The sequence below is a fragment of the Mesoplodon bidens genome, assembly GCF_964165515.1.
Source record: "Mesoplodon bidens genome assembly, chromosome: 5".
NCBI lineage: Eukaryota > Metazoa > Chordata > Mammalia > Artiodactyla > Ziphiidae > Mesoplodon > Mesoplodon bidens.
This window is the reverse complement of record NC_138161.1, coordinates 42,530,910-42,548,453: the sequence shown is the minus strand read 5'-3', so window position 1 is coordinate 42,548,453 and position 17,544 is coordinate 42,530,910. Positions and strand designations below refer to the sequence as shown.

The 17,544-nt window shown below is 35.0% G+C and overlaps 1 protein-coding gene across 2 annotated transcripts in view; it reads right to left on the bottom strand.

The window, feature by feature from the left end:
* EPHA3 (EPH receptor A3) overlaps nucleotides 1-17,544 on the bottom strand; it is a gene marked incomplete at both ends in the record, with an annotated part of 372,586 nt that overhangs the window by 19,070 nt on the left and 335,972 nt on the right. For both annotated transcript variants that reach the window (XM_081236000.1, XM_081236001.1), the window contains 2 exons: nucleotides 2,093-2,286; nucleotides 3,817-3,966. In XM_081236000.1, the coding sequence (XP_081092126.1) occupies nucleotides 2,093-2,286; nucleotides 3,817-3,966 (344 nt within the window). The remainder of the gene's footprint in view (nucleotides 1-2,092; nucleotides 2,287-3,816; nucleotides 3,967-17,544) is intronic.

Sequence of the window (17,544 nt, the reverse complement as noted above, 5' to 3'; positions counted from 1 at the left end):
TCTTGTAATTAGAGGAAAAAAGAACAAGATGGATGGGTGCAAGCGCCAGTTTGTTTTTGTTCTGCTGCTGGAATTTCCCATCTGATGGCTTGTATTTTCTCAATAAAGCATGTGGCAAGCACATCACTGGAAAATTAAAGGGGAAAGGGAATGAGTTTAATCAGTTATGAAAAAGAATAGAATAATTGTTGTCAAAAGTGGGAAAGCAAATTTTCTAAAGAAAAATAAGATCTCTTGAGATTGTTGCATGGTAATTTAAGGTTGTTGTTAATAAATTTATAATAGCACAATCTGCCCACTGTGTATTTTAATGGCAATAAGTAAATATATAAACACAATTTCTAAAACTTTTATATTTAGTGAATTAAGATGGGTGGCACTTCTTAGAAAAATAGTTTCCCTAAAATTGCATGTTTTGTGACAAAATACAGGGGATACATTAAAGTATTAAAAATACATATTAGGATAAAAATATTCAATGTACTTCAATAAGAATGGAATAGTGAATTGAAGAAAATTTGAATACGAGGGTATATCCTCACATAATATGATCTGATATTAAGAATTTTCCCACATAGAATTGGATTTAAATATCTCTTGATCATATTGCATGAGTTACTCTTTATATTAATATTGATCTTATGGAAATGGTTTGAATGCTCTTTTATGATATGGAAAGAATTGAAAAGATGTTCTTTTTTTCTACGATTGCTATTGAGTAAAGATCAAAAGAAATGGCTTCAGGGTGCAAAATGAGGACCATACGGCCCAGGAAGGGCAAGTTTGTTATCCTGTTGGTTGTTAAACTGTCAGGTGGATTTCCAAAAAAGCCTGTACAGTCTGTCTCTGAAATTTAGGACAGAGATTCATCCTTGCAGGATAAGTTATCAATAGTTTTACCTACTGAATATATATTACCAAGTTCAATATGAGTGAACCCCCTAAAATTTATTTCCAACAAATAATCTATGATTCTTATATACTGATTAAGACTTTGATTCAAATTTTCTTTATTCATCTTATTTAAATATAATGTAAAAACTGGATCATGTATGCTCAGTATAATTGTTCCTATTAAGGTAGAAAAAATATATACTCTAAGTGCATTAGCAAGTGCTCTATCAGTTTGAAAGTCACAACTCTTGATAATTGTCAATAAAACCAACAGATGTGCATAAAAGAAACAAGAAAAGAAAACTCCTATAAGGGGTTATATTAAATCTTTTACACATGAGTCACTGTAAATCATCATTATGTAGTATGTATAGATATCACTTAATACTGTGGATTTTTGTGCACAGTAGGTGTAGTTCCTTTACTAAAACTCTGTAATTTTCCTTTAAGAACACACATCATCAAAATGTAAAAGAACTCTTTTTCACTATGTGTACAATGAGAATATAATTGACATTTCTCAAAACCATTAAGACAACTCAATGATTCTTACCGTGGAGAATTATGCATAAAGTCTAATGGATATTGTGCATTCAGGGTTGCCTTATGGCTATGATGTGTTGACATTTGCATGGCTTTCCAGGAACACTGACATTATTTTAGTCTTAGTTTTATCCTTCACAGTGTCTAACAAAGTAATTGGCACACGATATGGGCAAAACAAAAAATTTTTTTAAATTAAGTAAGGGAAAATTGCATTTCCCTAGCCAGTGCGATGGTTTGGAGGCATTGTTATTATTTTTGAAACTTTATTTTAAATGAGGAATAAATCAGGACTTTGCTAGAATTCCCCACCACTCCAGGAGATTTTCTTTTTTGTTTGTTTGTTTAAATAGGAGAGAGTGAAAAGGAGCTATGTGTCCAGGGTTTCTATTGTCCAAATACTCAAGCCTGAATGTATACATGCTTCTCGTCAAGATGGAAGTTAAAAAGTACCAGAATTTTAGCACTGTCATTAAGTAGCATGAAATTTCCTCCTGAAAGTTTAAAAAGGAAAAGAAAACATGTCTCTCTAATCTTGAGGAATATACGTACCAAAGTATGCAGTTGGGGAAGTGGAAGAAACAAATTAACATCTTGGAGATAGAAAATACATTCATTTCAGAGTGAGTGCAAGATGCAAAATCAAATGTGTCACCTTGCTGCCGCACTGGTGATGATCTTCAGACTGCCTGGGTTCCGGATAAGCTTGTCCAGAATGCTGACAATCTGCTCAAACTTGGGTCTGTTGTTTCTGTCTTTCTGCCAGCAGTCCAGCATCAGCTGATATAACGCAGCTGGGCAGTCCATGGGGGGCGGCAGTCGATAGCCCTCATCCACAGCTTTAATTACCTGTGTGAGAAGCAAAGTTTCCAAAGACTTAAGAGTTGGAATTTCTTTTACTTCTTCATGGGCAGGTCACACTTATATGACTACTTCAAAGTTAAGTGAAAAAGTGTTCATTTTAAGTTTCTTAAAAGGATAGCAGCTTATTAAATAAATATTATCCATGTCTGAAAATATTATATAAAGGAAGATTGAGGCAGAGAAAGTGGATTTAGGAAAGAAAAGTTTATAAAGTAACTTTCCAGATTAAAATAAAAATAAATGTTCTATGATATAGGAAATTCAGTAATTTATAAAGAAATAATTATTTGGTAATACAGATTTCTATGGAAACTATACATGAATGAATGAATGCAGAAAAAATTACCATAGATTTTAGTTATATCACAGTTCAAATGGTACCTCTCAAATCGTAGTAAGTTCCTTTGGTAAAAGCCCACGTGCTGCACAACTAACTGACTATTAGTCCATTCACACTTTTAAATCATGTAAAGTCAGGATTTTCAAACTCTACTGTGTACCAGAATCATCTGGAGGACTTATTAATATACAGATAACTAACCGCTGATTCTATAGCTCTGGGGAAAGGCCTGATAATTTGCATTCCTACAAATTCCCAGGCCATGATAAAGCTACTGGTCCAAAGACCACATTTTGAGATCCTCTGATACAGAAAGAATTTGGAAAATAGAGATGTGGTAAAGAGAGTCTGATTTTCCCAGTACCATCATAAAACATGGCTTGTTTGAAGAAGTTCAGAAAGGTTTTTATATCCAAATACATTAAAAGCAATTTTATATGTGGTGAGTAGGAAATGACTAAAAGCATCTCAGCTTTCCTTCTTATGTATCTTTGAGATCATGCTCACAGTTTCTGGCTAAGCATAAAAAAAAATCTCCAAGTGCTGATCTCACATGCCAATAACATCCTTTCACTAAGTATTAGCAAAACATGACTTATAAAAACAAAAATACTTTTGAAAAATCATATCACAGTTGTAATAGAAAGTTAAAGATTATTTTCTCTATCCAGAGACTTCAATTTGTATAACTAAATTCATGTGCAAATTTAATACATTATGAGAAACAATATGCTAGTGATTGGTTGTTTTGTCTGACTTTGGGAAATACTAGATTTAAGTAAACAAAACGTTGGCCCAGATGCATTAATTAAGTCTACAAAGGATGGCAGACATGTGTATCTTACTAATGTTACATTCAAACAATTTTGTAGCAAAAAATACTTCAAACATTCCCTGATATCTATTGGCTATCTTGTCAGGCACTTATTTTATAAAATTTTATTACAAATGTCTTCACTTTGTCTCATTTCTAAACACGGGCTTGAGGGGAAAATGTAAATCCTTCAGAGCAACACATTTGATATCTTTACAAGATTTGGAAGCAATTTCATTTCTTCTAAGTATTCTGTTTCAAAGTCACAAACAGGGAGCCACCTGGTTTCATTATGCTCCACTTCCTTGCACAGCTTGATCTCTTAATCCGAACCCATAACTCATAGACTACAAATACTTACATCCTGATTGGACATCTCCCAGTATGGTCTCTCTCCATAGGACATCACCTCCCAGAGAACAATCCCATAACTCCATACGTCACTGGCTGATGTGAATTTACGGTAGGCTATAGCTTCTGGTGATGTCCACCGGATTGGGATCTTCCCTCCCTTGGAATATAAAATCATACATACATACATGATCAATGACTAAAACATATAATATACATTACCATCTGAAATCTGACTGAATTTGTCAGGGTATTTCTTTTCTGAAATGGAATGCGGGTTTCTTCTGATATATCTTGATATTCTTCTATTTTAATACCAAGGAGTGAGTGGCATACTATTTACCGCAATATTTTCTCAATTTGGGAATATTTTGAAATGATGAAAGAAAAATACAGTTGAAAATTGCTAAAATGTTGACATTTTATGTCAATTATGGCACATTTATCAGTCATCTGTAGCAAAACAACTTGAAGTAGATATGCTATATTATATATTAGAATTGAATGAGGTATCTCAAATCAACCTTTATTGATTTAACATAGATTTATGCATGAACAAACAACCTTAGGGCAGAATGTGAATTGTTAGTATTTGTAAGGAACTTACACCACTCCTTGATACTCTTAAGTTCTTAAAGGTATTTGTTAATTAAATACATTCAAAATAAAATTATACATCTTAAAAACCTCTCTTCAAATACATTCATCAATCATCTTAATTAATTTACTCAGTGCCTCACTCCATCATTAACCACTGAAGTACCCTCCATGTACTAGGTAAGCACCATATGAGCTAGAAAGATATAATAATTACATTCTGAAAACATAGAGTCTAGAGGAGAATATTGCTTTTATGAGTTATGGGAGATATAAAGGTATAACTCCCATAGAATTTGCTCTCAGTTTAATAAATACATTTAATAAAGATGTGTTGAGTAGCAACCATATGGGAAGTATTATGCTAGTCACTTTGGGTGAGACAAATATAAATAACACACTGGTCCTTCTGTTTAAGAAATATCAAGCAAATAGGAATGATAATTAGTTGCTGGAAATAACTAAATGTAGAAAGAAATAAGTATTTAACACTTTGCTTCTCAAACTGTACAATGCATATGAATCATCTTGGGCTCACTCTGATTAAAATGGAAATTCTGATTCAGTAGTTCCAGAATGTAGGCAGGGTCTGCGTTTCTAAAAAGCTCCAGGTGATGCTGGGGCTTTTTAGAATTGCAGACCCTGCCTACATTGAGTAGGAAGATAGTAGTGGAGACTGCTGTGCTGCAGAGCATGGAGCCGAGATTCTCACTAGAGAAACTAAGGAGGTCACATATGAATTGAGCCTCATAAGGTACATCAATTTTTGATACAACAAAAAAAAAGGGATGGTTGTTCCAAAGAATTCACATCATCAAAATTTTATGCCATATTCATCAAAGTGTGTTCTATTGACATTGTACCTCATAGCACTTCACTGGTTCTTAAGTAATGTTCAAGGGTGACAATATATTGCTTTAGAGAAATGGATTGGCAATTTGGGAGGTAAATTATTAAACCTTATTATGCCTGAATTTCCACATCTGTTATTTGGGAAAGTAACAGTGCTGGTTCATAGCATTTTTGTGAGGCTAAATGGCAAATTTCAGTAAAATCTCTAGCATAGTTCCTGGCACACAGTAAAGCCTCAAGAAACATTAGCTTAATACTCCCATATTCTGAGGGAAATAGCATAAATCAAAGCACAGAGGAGGAAAATATATGTTCTGGAAAAACGGTTTCCAGTGTGATAATACTACAGAGAGTGTGGAGGCATGCAGTAGGAGAGGATGGGAAAAGGTTGAATTGGGATTTAATCACAGGTACATTGAGCAAGTGTTACCCCTTAGAGGAGAGTGGTATATGTGATTGGAACTATCTCAGTAAACTTGACACTTTTCTTCAATGTTTTCACACAAGTGAGCTATTCAGAAAGAGTACTGCCAGGAGATCTTTGAAGGAGGTTGGGCTTACACTGGGTTTTGAAGGATGCATGAAACTGTAGAGAAGTGAGCACAAAAAGGAGGACTGAGCACAGCCTTCTTGAGAAGATACCAACCTAAGGGTCATCCATGATTTATACCAGTGCAGTAAAATCAGGTTGGAGAGATGGGAGCTAGACCAAGAGAGTTTGGGGAGTTGGTGGGAAACACTACAGAGCTCAACGTGCACTGGAATAAAGATTGTCCAGAACCAGAAAAACAGAATAGAAAACTCTATGGAGATGAGAGGGCATATGGTCTTAGAAGTTGCCCCTTTCTTTTCTCTCTCACTTACACTCACTCATTCATTCTCTTCTTTATAGTTTGTATTTTTTTTCAACAAAAATTTAAAAGATACTTTTTCATATTTAAATTTGGAGAGTTTTTCTCCTAGCCTAATATTGCCCTTTCTCTACCAACACATTCAAAGTTAATAGTAATAATAATATTTTTAAAAAACCAAATTAACTTAATTGCACCTGCAGAGTCCAGATTTGGGTTTTAAGGAATCAAGATTTCAAATACTACCCCATAATTGTGATAAAAACAGAACTACACATGTGACATTTAACTATTATAAATCTATTCAGGATGCCAAATGGAATCATTGGGCATACATTCTTTCCCTTTTAAAGAACTCTGAGAATTAACAGAAGTCAAACAAATTGTACTCATGGGGCAAAGAAAAGATGATACTTTAAAATCTCAGCTGAATGTCTTATCTCTGCTACAGACACTTTGCCATTTCCTTTCTTTTGCCAAGAAACAAATGACTAAAAGCATAAAAATGGCACTAAAAGAAAGAAAAAGAGAGAGAGAGAGAGATAAAGGAAGAAAGTCCTTTCCATGTTGAAAACTTTGCATCTATTTAGAAAATATAAGGCACAGATATGTGTCACCTTATCAAGATTCCTTGAAATAAAAATACAGATATTAGGGAAAAAAACAAAACCAATAGATTGATGACAACAATGAAAAATAAGCCCATTTTTTTTGTGTTTTACTTCAACCAGGATTACAATGGTACATGCTAAAGTTGTTTCATCTTCAGTGCTTTATCCCTGTTTTCCAGAGAGGACAGCCTTGACATTGAGGTGTTTGTTTGTTTGTTTGTTTGTTTGTTTGCAGTACGCAGGCCTCTCACTGTTGTGGCCTCTCCCGTTGCGGAGCACAAGCTCCGGACGCGCAGGCTCAGCGGCCATGGCTCACGGGCCCAGCCACTCCGCGGCATGTGGGATCTTCCCGGATTAGGGCACGAACCCACGTCCCCTGCATCGGCAGGAGGACTCTCAACCACTGCGCCACCAGGGAAGCCCTGAGCATATTTTAATAAAATGTCTAAAAATAGTGAAATACTGAAAGGTGGTTTTTTAAAAACTTGTTTTTAGGAAGAACATAGCTACACCTATGTCGAAGGAGCTTGGAAAGAGAATCTCTTCACTGGTGGTTCTGCATACAGACATGAATGCCATTGGAGGGACCTCTGATGCCATAGCCACACCCATCTCTTTAGCGGGAGCTTCACTCTTTCAATTCTTGACTAAGACCTGTGCAGTGTGTTTTCTAATGAAGCACATGGTTACAGAGTCAAGCAACTTATTTCCAGAACCATTTTCCCATGAAATGCTGTCTATTTGCTGTGTAAATCTTGTTAAAACATTGTTTAAAACGCCCACAAAAAGGAAATGTGTTTGGGAAAATGTATGGTAAATTATTTTAATCAAAACACTTACATGTTGAATTCTGCTCTTAGTGATGTGTTTTGTAATTGCTGCAGCCTGACGAATTCACACACACACAGACCCAATTATTGGAATAACAACTTCAAATTCTGCAGTATAACAATTTTTGAAACTCACTGGTTGATCTAATAATTCTTATGTTATCTTAAACTTTAATCACACTAATTCTTAACAAAATATTATGGCTTTGGCACCGTAGTCACCTGTGAAATGACAAAAGCCTTCCACTACAATATTTGCTGGCTTGGGAAATGCAGTTTATAGCCTTTTTACTAGTTTGTCACTCAGGTTTTTTTTTTTTTTTTTAACATCTTTATTGGAGTATAATTGCTTTACAATGGTGTGTTAGTTTCTGCTTTATCACAAAGTGAATCAGTTATACATATACATATGTTCCCATATCTCTTCCCTCTTGCATCTCCCTCCCTCCCACCCTCCCTATCCCACCCCTCTAGGTGATCACAAAGCACCGAGCTGATCTCCCTGTGCTATGTGGCTGCTTCCCAGTAGCTATCTATTTTACATTTGGTAGTGTATATATGTCCATGACACTCTCTCAATTTGTCACAGCTTACCCTTCCCCCTCCCCATATACTCAAGTTCATTCTCTAGTAGGTCTGTGTCTTTATTCCTGTCTTGCCCCTAGGTTCTTCATGACCTTTTTTTTTCCCTTAGATTCCATTTGTGTTAGCATATGGTATTTGTTTTTCTCTTTCTGACTTACTTCACTCTGTATGACAGACTCTAGGCCCATCCACCTCACTACAAATAACTCAATTTCATTCCGTTTTATGGCTGAGTAATACTCCATTGTATATATGTGCCACATCTCCTTTATCCATTCATCTCATCCAGGTTTTTAATCTAAGCTTCCCTCTGGCTCCTCACTGTATCAAATCTTGAGTTGCCGCCCTTAAAGGAAAGCATAAGGAAGGGGGAGATTTTGATTTTTTTCCCATTTTATTCCAAACATGTTATTCTGAACACATAATAAATGAATAAGTGGCATTTAACCAGCTCAGCAACTAAGCCAGTTTGCAAAATTAAATGTTTCCTTACCTAGAAATTTCCATTGATCAACTTTTTAGCATATTAGTCCTTTTCTTAGTGGCTGGGCTCTGTTCCAGGTCACTGTTTTGTGAGTTCATATACTTAAAAGTAAATATACTTATTTTAATTATAAGAAGAAAATTCTTAATTTATATTTTCCCATATGATATCCATACAACTCATTCTAAATGAACAACTGGGGCTAATTTGAACTCATTATTTAAAAGAAAGTGTAAATGAACAAGTATTGTTTGCCTTTACTCAATACTGTTATTGGAATCCCTAGGTAATTAGCTTTTAACCCTAGAATTTTAACCCTGGAACATTTAGCTTTCTCATTAGACGACTTTCATTATCTCCTTCCAGGTGTTTTAGACTGATTGGTTTTGCTCTGAGAATGAAATGATAATCATATTCAAGACTCTCCTACTGCCCCTAGCCAGCCATCTTGTAAATGGCACCATCCATCACTGGATGAGGAAGAGAATAAAGATGACTGAGGATTATTCATTATTATTTAGGGATTTTTTTGTCTTTGGCAATAGATTTATAATATACATAAAGCAGCAAATAAAGTGTCTAATCGTTAATAGAGTACTCAATAAATGTTTTGCCCTTTCTTCCATTCCAATTCTATTCAAATAGTTAGCACACTTTTACTATTCATGTAAAGAATTTATTAAATGAAGATATAAGGGAAAGCTCATTACCAACTACAAAGTATTATTCAAATTTATTATTCGTTGCTAAAAATACATCAGAGTAAGAAGAGTTTTATATATTTTTTTTACTTTTTCCATGATCAGTAAACAACCAGTCACTCTGGTTCAAATGAGAGAAAAATAAACCAACATATTCGTAGTACACGCTTAATTCGAAATCAAACTATAGGAGAGATTCCGAGCTCATAATATTATTATAGAGTTTGAGGCAGGGTGAGTGTACCTATTATCACAGACTCTTTAAATTCAACATTGTAGTTTCAAATTCTTTATATTGAAAACTAGTAAAATAAATTCGAGTAGTAGCTTTTGTCCTATGCACTGCCATAAATAAAATAAGTGTGCCCAAACTATCATTTGAAATCATAAGCCTATGAGAGGCTGAATACCACCAAAAATTTAATAAATATTTTAAATCTATGCACATGAATATTACTCCATTCCTTTGTAGGATGAGGCTAAGTAAAATGTTAAAACATAAAAATAATTATGCATAAGTAATACTCACATGCTGGCTGAAAATATGTGACATATTTATCTGCTAGGTGAATGTCTATTCATGAGTTTACACCCATGACATTTTAATAAATGCAATCAAAATATCAAAAGTAAAGAGGTCTCATTTAATATTTAAATCTTTGAGTGGAAAAGAACGATAAATTTCAAGTATTATATCAAAAACAAATGAGAATAAAATTTAACAAGAATAAAAGGTGTACTATTTGTTACATTATGTTTGCTATCCCAAAGTTCAACATTCTAGGAGACTTGTTGGCAGATGGCTAGTCTGTTGCATAATTTTTCACAAATGGCAATGTATTCCACATTATCCCCTACAACTTGCAGTCCAGTGTGGACAGGAGAAATTATAAGTACCTGAGAGAGATATTTGATCCCCACTCTCTCATTCTTTCCACATTCTATACATGTTGGGTAACTTTAGAACAAGGTCTCTATATAGTAGCACTATTGACATTTTACACCAGATTAATTCTTTGCTGTAGGGGCTGTCCTGTGTATTGCAGTATGTTTACTAGCATCCTTGGTCTCTACCCACTAGATTACATCAGCATACTTCCAATTGTGACAGCCAAAATATCTCCAGACAGTATCAAATATCCCCTAGGGAGCAAAATCATCCCTGTTCGAGAACTACGGATCAGCAAGGGAAAATGATTCAAAGAGGTCCAAGGTTTAACTGGATTTTATGTAGACTAAGTGGAATTCTTTCTTTATTTTAACCATTAGCACACTTACCATGGATATTTTCATTCCTGCTCTAGTCTAAAAAAGGGCCAACTTCATTAGAGCTTATCTTCTGATATGTGGATTTTGGTAAATATAATAGTACATCTTTGAGATTTTTCCCTCTATTTTTTGTTTTCTTTTCTTCTTTCTTTCTTGCTTCCTCCCTTTAATTTTTTTGAAACAGGGATAATTTTCTATTGCTAGGAAAACTTAAATGAAGCATCAATTTCTTTATTAGATGGAAGCATCAATAACCAAAATTTTTGGTAAGAAATAGGTTTTTCCTACAAGAGAAAATGCTATCTACGGCTACAAAACATAAATATCATTGACATAGTGAGACATTGGATAAGAGACCTAGAGGGCTCAATTTGGTTCTGAAATAAGGGAGAAAGAAGAAGCTGGGGCGCATAAATTTTAATTTAGTCACAGTTCACAATAACTCTCTCTGCCTTCAAGTTGAGCATCTGTGGATCTGAGACTATCAAAATAAAATAAATTGAATATACATGAGTCTGACTCATTAAATTTCCTACAAGTAATGTATTGCAGAATTTATTTATACTTCTGCTTCTGATTGGACCACAAAAATTCCTCTTCCTTCCCCACCTCCCACCCCAACAAATTTAAGCCAATGTTGCCTGACTTATATTTTCTTCTTCTTTTTCACAACCAGAAATTGCTTTTTCAGTTTATACGTGTAGGGGGCATTTAAAAATTTTAGATGTTTTCCAAAAAACTGCCAAACATATCCTTCAATGAGCTATCCAAAAATTTGGATTTGATGAGACAAATGGTGTCATTTGGTATACTGCCTTCTTGCCATAGTAAAACTATCCTAATACAACTGTTATTAATGAGCTAAAACTTTGAAAATCAGTTGGCAATTGAAGTTTTGGTTGGTAAAATGCTCCTAGGTGTTCAGAAAAGTAAAGCGCCAGATACTTACTCTAAAAATAATTTATAAAAATGTGTTTTTCTTTTTTTTTTTTTCGCGGTACGTGGGTCTCTCACTGTTGTGGCCTCTCCCGCTGTGGAGCACAGGCTCCGGACGCACAGGCTCAGCGGCCATGGCTCACGGGCCCAGCCGCTCCGTGGCATGTGGGATCCTCCCGGACTGGGGCACAAACCTGCGTCCCCTGCATAGGCAGGCGGACTCTCAACCACTGCGCCACCAGGGAAGCCCGAAGATGTGTTTTTTACAATATTTTAACAGATCATAAAATGAAGCATTTACTTAAGGTGGTCTCTATGTCTGTATGTAAGCTCCCCAGACATTTACATATTTGAGAAAAGTCTCCAGTTGCCTGGAGCAAGCCCAGATTCACAGCATATGGAGTGTTTCTAAAACTTCAATTGCAGAGGGACCTCCAGTTCAAACTCCACAGAATTAGACGCTAATGCTTGTTCCCCATATTTGCAATGCCAAACCCAGAGCCAGTTCCTCCCAGTGCTGATGTCACATCTATGACAGTCAGTAATTGGGGGTGCAGGGGGATTTACGGTCACATGTTCCATTTGGATTCTTAAGTTTAGTAGGAATTAGGAGTTGTCATTTCTAGGGTTAGCTTTGACTGTGTTATCTATTTTTTGCCAAGTTTCTTAGCCTCTCTGTGCAGATATCTTATCATTCATAAACTGAGGGTCATGGGAAATATAAAACTTGATTTTCTGTTCAGTTTCATCTATCTCTAACAGCTGTGCTAACTTATAAACATTTTCTCTTTCAACTTTCTATCTTAAACCTACAGAAATATCAAGGATGCTGACATTTTTAATGTCAATTATTTTGGCTCTTGTTTAATCCAAAGATGATCCTAACTTTGGACTAAACAGCATATCTATTGGCTGTAATATCTGGATTTACTTCCATAGAATTCTTACAGAAAAGTTAAAGGAGAATAAAATGGCACAAGTAAAGATACTAGGGATTCTCTGGGCAGAGGCATTATGTAATTGCTAAACTCTAATCCAGGAGTAAAGTAGTACAAAACCTTGTTCACTTTGTCCAGAAACAGCAGTTAGAGTAGGAATCACAAAGTAAACATGTTCTTAGAAGATCCTGCAGTTCAGTTCTCTAAACTTAATGAATTTAGACAGTTTAAATGAGACATTTGGCTAAAAGCCCTGAATTTTTCAGGTGCTCAACTGAAGTCAGCTCATTCGCTGTGGGTTAGGGGGCTTCAAGTCTTGAGTTCTAAAGAAAAGGAGTGTAATTGCTGAAATCTCTGGACATTGAGCCCTAGTATCTTATGTCTGCCCCAATTTTTCTCTGATTATGTACACAAATCTCTCCTTACTGATTTAGGAAATGCTTTGCTGATCCATATTTCACATTGCCTGCCTGTGAGCTCTGTCAGGTCATAGTTAGAGTGACAAAGGACTTCGGAGAGTTTATCTTAGTAAACCCAGAGTAATTGAGTGTTTAACCTGGAAGCAAATATTGGCTTCTTAGGTTAGAAGTGGAACTATAGAGATAAATCATTTGACTAAAGGATTTAGGATCTATCGTCAGGAAGTAAACTTCGTTCACTGCAGACAACAGTAGACAACAAGGTGAAGGGCAATCCAAGAAGACTCCCAGGGGAAGCATCTGTTCTAATCCCCAGTAGTTCAAATCTAAAAGCCATTGAGAGAATTGTTCCAGCAGATGTCAACTGCCACAAGAGATCAGAGACAGATGATCTCTCAGGTAGCAAAAGTCAATACTTTGAACTTTTGAAATTTTTCAACATTCCGTGAGATACTTAAGAATTTCTTAAAAGTCTTCACCTTGTAATCTAAGTAACTCTATGGCTATCCAGGAAATAAAATACAAATAACTTTTCTGTTACTTTCAGAGTCAAATAATACAATATAAAATTAGGTCGTCTTATGTATAATGTATATCTTCAACAAAAACAATGAAAAAATTTAGGGATAAGACTAAACATACAGCCTAATATGGGTACAGCTCTTTTCAAAGTTCAAAGAGATTTTAAATGTTAAACCTTGTGTTTTACATATACTGAATTCCTACTCTATTTTTTAAAGGATTCAGAAATTCATTTGAAAGTGAATTTTTAACACTCTGAACACAAGTTTCCAGAAAAGCCATATTGATAAGTAAATAAGTCAGAAAGACCTATCCAATATAGAAGGAATACTATATATTTACAATAAAAATAATGAAGCAGAAGTATTAGACACATTCTAGTGATTAAGCAAAAAAGTGCATAACTTGGGTAGGCTTTGTTTTATTAACATTGATAACTGAAGAATTAGGAAAGATGACATGATAGTTTGAGAATCTCATAAATATCTGCTGAGACAATTCTGACTAGACATCATGGCAATGGTTTCCTTGTATGTCTATGTTGGGTAAAAATTGCTTGAAATACAGGGGCAGTTCCAGAGCAATGGCTAGCAAATGAAAGGGAAAATATCATGGGAGTGGGCCTGAACCATGACATGTAAAACTATTGTTGAAAAAGGGTCATAGGACAGGAATGAATCAATTAGCCATTCCAGGCATCAAGTGGTAAGACTGGTTTGGGAAATAATGACTGCTGTCTCTCCCAGTGCTGGAGCAGCTGGGGCTGGTCAGTGGCTTCAGGGTACATGGGAAAAGCTTCAGGCAATGTGTCATCACAAATTTGAAATGTGGGATATTCACAAGTCAACTGGAAATAATTTTAGTAAGTGATTTTTACTAAATTTCCAGGGCTCAACACTACAGACTGGACCAGTCACTATTTGCTTGTTTTTCAGTCTGAGTTATATCATTAATCTGACTACTTAACTTGTCTTCTTGCAAAGTGAGCCTGCTGGAATAAGAGAAATTATTAAAATTATTCCATTGAATTGAAAAATAATTAAAGCAAATGAATCTGGCCTATTAACCTCAATATTTACATTATTTTCTCCTTCACTCTCACTAATTCTCTGTTCTAATGTCATTTTATCAGAGAAACTCTCTCTGATCGTCCTATCTACAGTAGCATCTCCCTTACACTGTCCACATTCCTCATCTTATTTCTCTGTCTTGCTATATCTTCACCTCTTTGTTTATTATGTGAAATACCACACTAGAATGTAAGCTCATGGAGTCAGGGCTTTGTTTTTACCTCTGGGTCCTCAGGTCTTAGAACAGTGCCTAGTATATTGTAGGCACTCAAGTATTTGTTGAATGAATGAATGAATGAATGATGCACTGCAGAGAAAACTGTTCCTGCTAGAGACTGTGTAATATATTTACATAGAACTTCCTCACTTGTGTGTATCACTCCAAAATTATAGTTGTGATTTTTCTCCACATAAATCTGGATGGATTATTTTCACATGTTGAAATGTTCGTGCTATCCATCTCTCTGAAATGGGTGGCTAGAAAGTATTTGATCCCTCATTAAACTTTGATGCACCATTAACTGAGATTATAAAATCTTCTAGAGTTTTCTGATTTTGGGAAATATAGCTTTACTTTGTGAAGCTACATAAGACAGAAGCTATGTACTGATCCTAAGAGACTAGAAAATGTTGACATTATTTATTTTGGGTCCAAGCTTAAAATACATTACTATATGAAGGCCACTGATTAGATATTTATTTATTGCTTTTTTTATTCATGTGTAAATTACATATGACATATACTACTTATCAAAATACTATTATTCTCTTTTTATATCACACAAGTTTTTGGTATGCATAGTTTGTAGTCCTTGAGAATTCTACAGAACTAAGGCTCATGTTTTCTAACATTTATATTCTTTTTTTTTTTTTTTTTTTTTTTTTTTTTTTTTTTTTTTTTTTTTTCTGTACGCGGGCCTCTCACTGCTGTGGCCTCTCCCGTTGCGGAGCACAGGCTCCGGACACACAGGCTCCACGGCCATGGCTCGCGGGCCCAGCCGCTGCGCGGCATGTGGGATCTTCCGGGATAGGGGCACGAACCCGTGTCCCCTGCATCGGCAGGCGGACTCTCAACCACTGCGCCACCAGGGAAGCCCCAGACATTTATATTCTTCAAGTGGAGTTATCCTGAACCAGAGTATTCAGCCACTTAGCTTTTAATCACTTGCTTTAGCCCCCTTTTTTTTCTTGCCTTGCAAATGAAATTAGACAAGACAAAGCAGTAGTAGAATATTTATGGCATCAACTTGGCAGACTCACAGAGAAAAAAAATAGAATAAGTTATTATGTAAAATAAGATTTCTTTTTCCTATTACTTAACACATAATGCCTGTAATAAGTTTTCATTTGGTTTTATCTTCTAAAAATTAAATAGGTGTTAATTGGCCATAGGGCAATGTGACACAAGACAGAACTTTTTTCATTCAATATAAAAATCCACCTGGCAATTACTCAGTATGCATCTCCATAACAGAAATAAAAATACTAATAATGAAGAATGTAACCAAGAACACATCATTTGGTTTTCTTAAATTTCCCAGATCAGTTTATGTGGTAGTTATACCCCTAAAGTGAATTTGGGGACTTGAGAACAGGATTGACTTTACATGACACAGCATATAAATTAGATAAAAGTCTATATTTTCTTTAACTTGATCCTGTTTAAAACAGCAAATTGACCACTATCATCGTGGAATTTTGGATTCCATCTATTTCAACATACAAACATAATATATGTAGTCATACACACATAAAAATGTTAACTTATTAAAAGTGGAATTTCATAAGAAAAAGATTGAAAAATTATTCAGTAGAAAACAGTTCTCACTAATAATATCATACTTCTGATATTATAAAATAGAGCAAATCAGTAGTTCAGTCCAAAATAATGGGAAACATGCCATAATTATACTATGAAATTCACATGATGTATAACTAAAAAGAGGTAATCCATTTTTTTGTTTGTTTTTCTCAACAACAAAAATTCTCTGATGTTTTAAATTTGCAGAGCTAAATGCTCCAGTAATATCCGTCCCAAGTAAAATTCAGGGCCTTTTATGATGGTTTGCAACCTTAGGTATGCAGCCGCAGGTATGCTTTCAAGACCTTTCTTCAAAACATTTTATATCACATAATACTATATCATAAGTCAGATTTTATATCATCTAATAACTACTCAAATATTTATTTAGTTTTTAAGGTGTTATTTTCCTCATAAAGTATCTATAACTGGTTCTCAAAGTGTTATCCAAGCATTTCTTAGTGTCCTCAAGAGCATTTCAGGGGGTCTGCAAGATTGAACTATTTTCATAGTAATACTAAAATTTTACACCTTTCTCATTCTCATCATCTCATGAATGTACAGTCGAATTTTCTAAAGGTTACAGGCTGCATCATAAGATTGTATAATAAAAAGTGTCAGTGTTTGGAATTTCTGTATAACTCAGTAGTGAGAAATCAAGAGAAATAACTAAAAGTGTGTATTGAAAATAAATTCCAATTTCCTACCCAATATTCTTATGGAAAACACAAAAAAGTGTATATTATTATCTCAGCTGACTCTTTCCTTTCAGGCATACTATTGAGGATATAAGGAAGAAAAACTCCGAGTACACTTAAGACAGTATCAAAAGCAGCAGGAGAAAATGTCTGATACATTGTTTTAAGTTGTAAGGCTAAGGGTTTTCTCAACTCCTCAGATGTCCCCTCCAGTTTAAGAATCTCTAAATACAGAATTAGTGGATATAATTTCTATTTCATTCTTCTACCCTGCCTGTCAACCACAGAGGTGTTTTAAAACTGAGAACAGCAGACACCCTACATTCATTCAGTGGCATGAATCAAATGTCTCTCATGATTTCTTAGTGCAATTACCCTCTATCTAAAGGCAGTAACTTACAGAGGAGCAATCGGAAAAGTATAATGCATTGAGCCACTGAATGCTAATTTCTGAAATGTGTTAAGTGTGATTAAAGTAACATGACTGGTAAAGCAGATTAGCAAGAATGTGTCTATCCAAAAAGGACGCCTTGGCACACTATTTTAAATGGTGAACTTGTTTTTCCGAAATAAC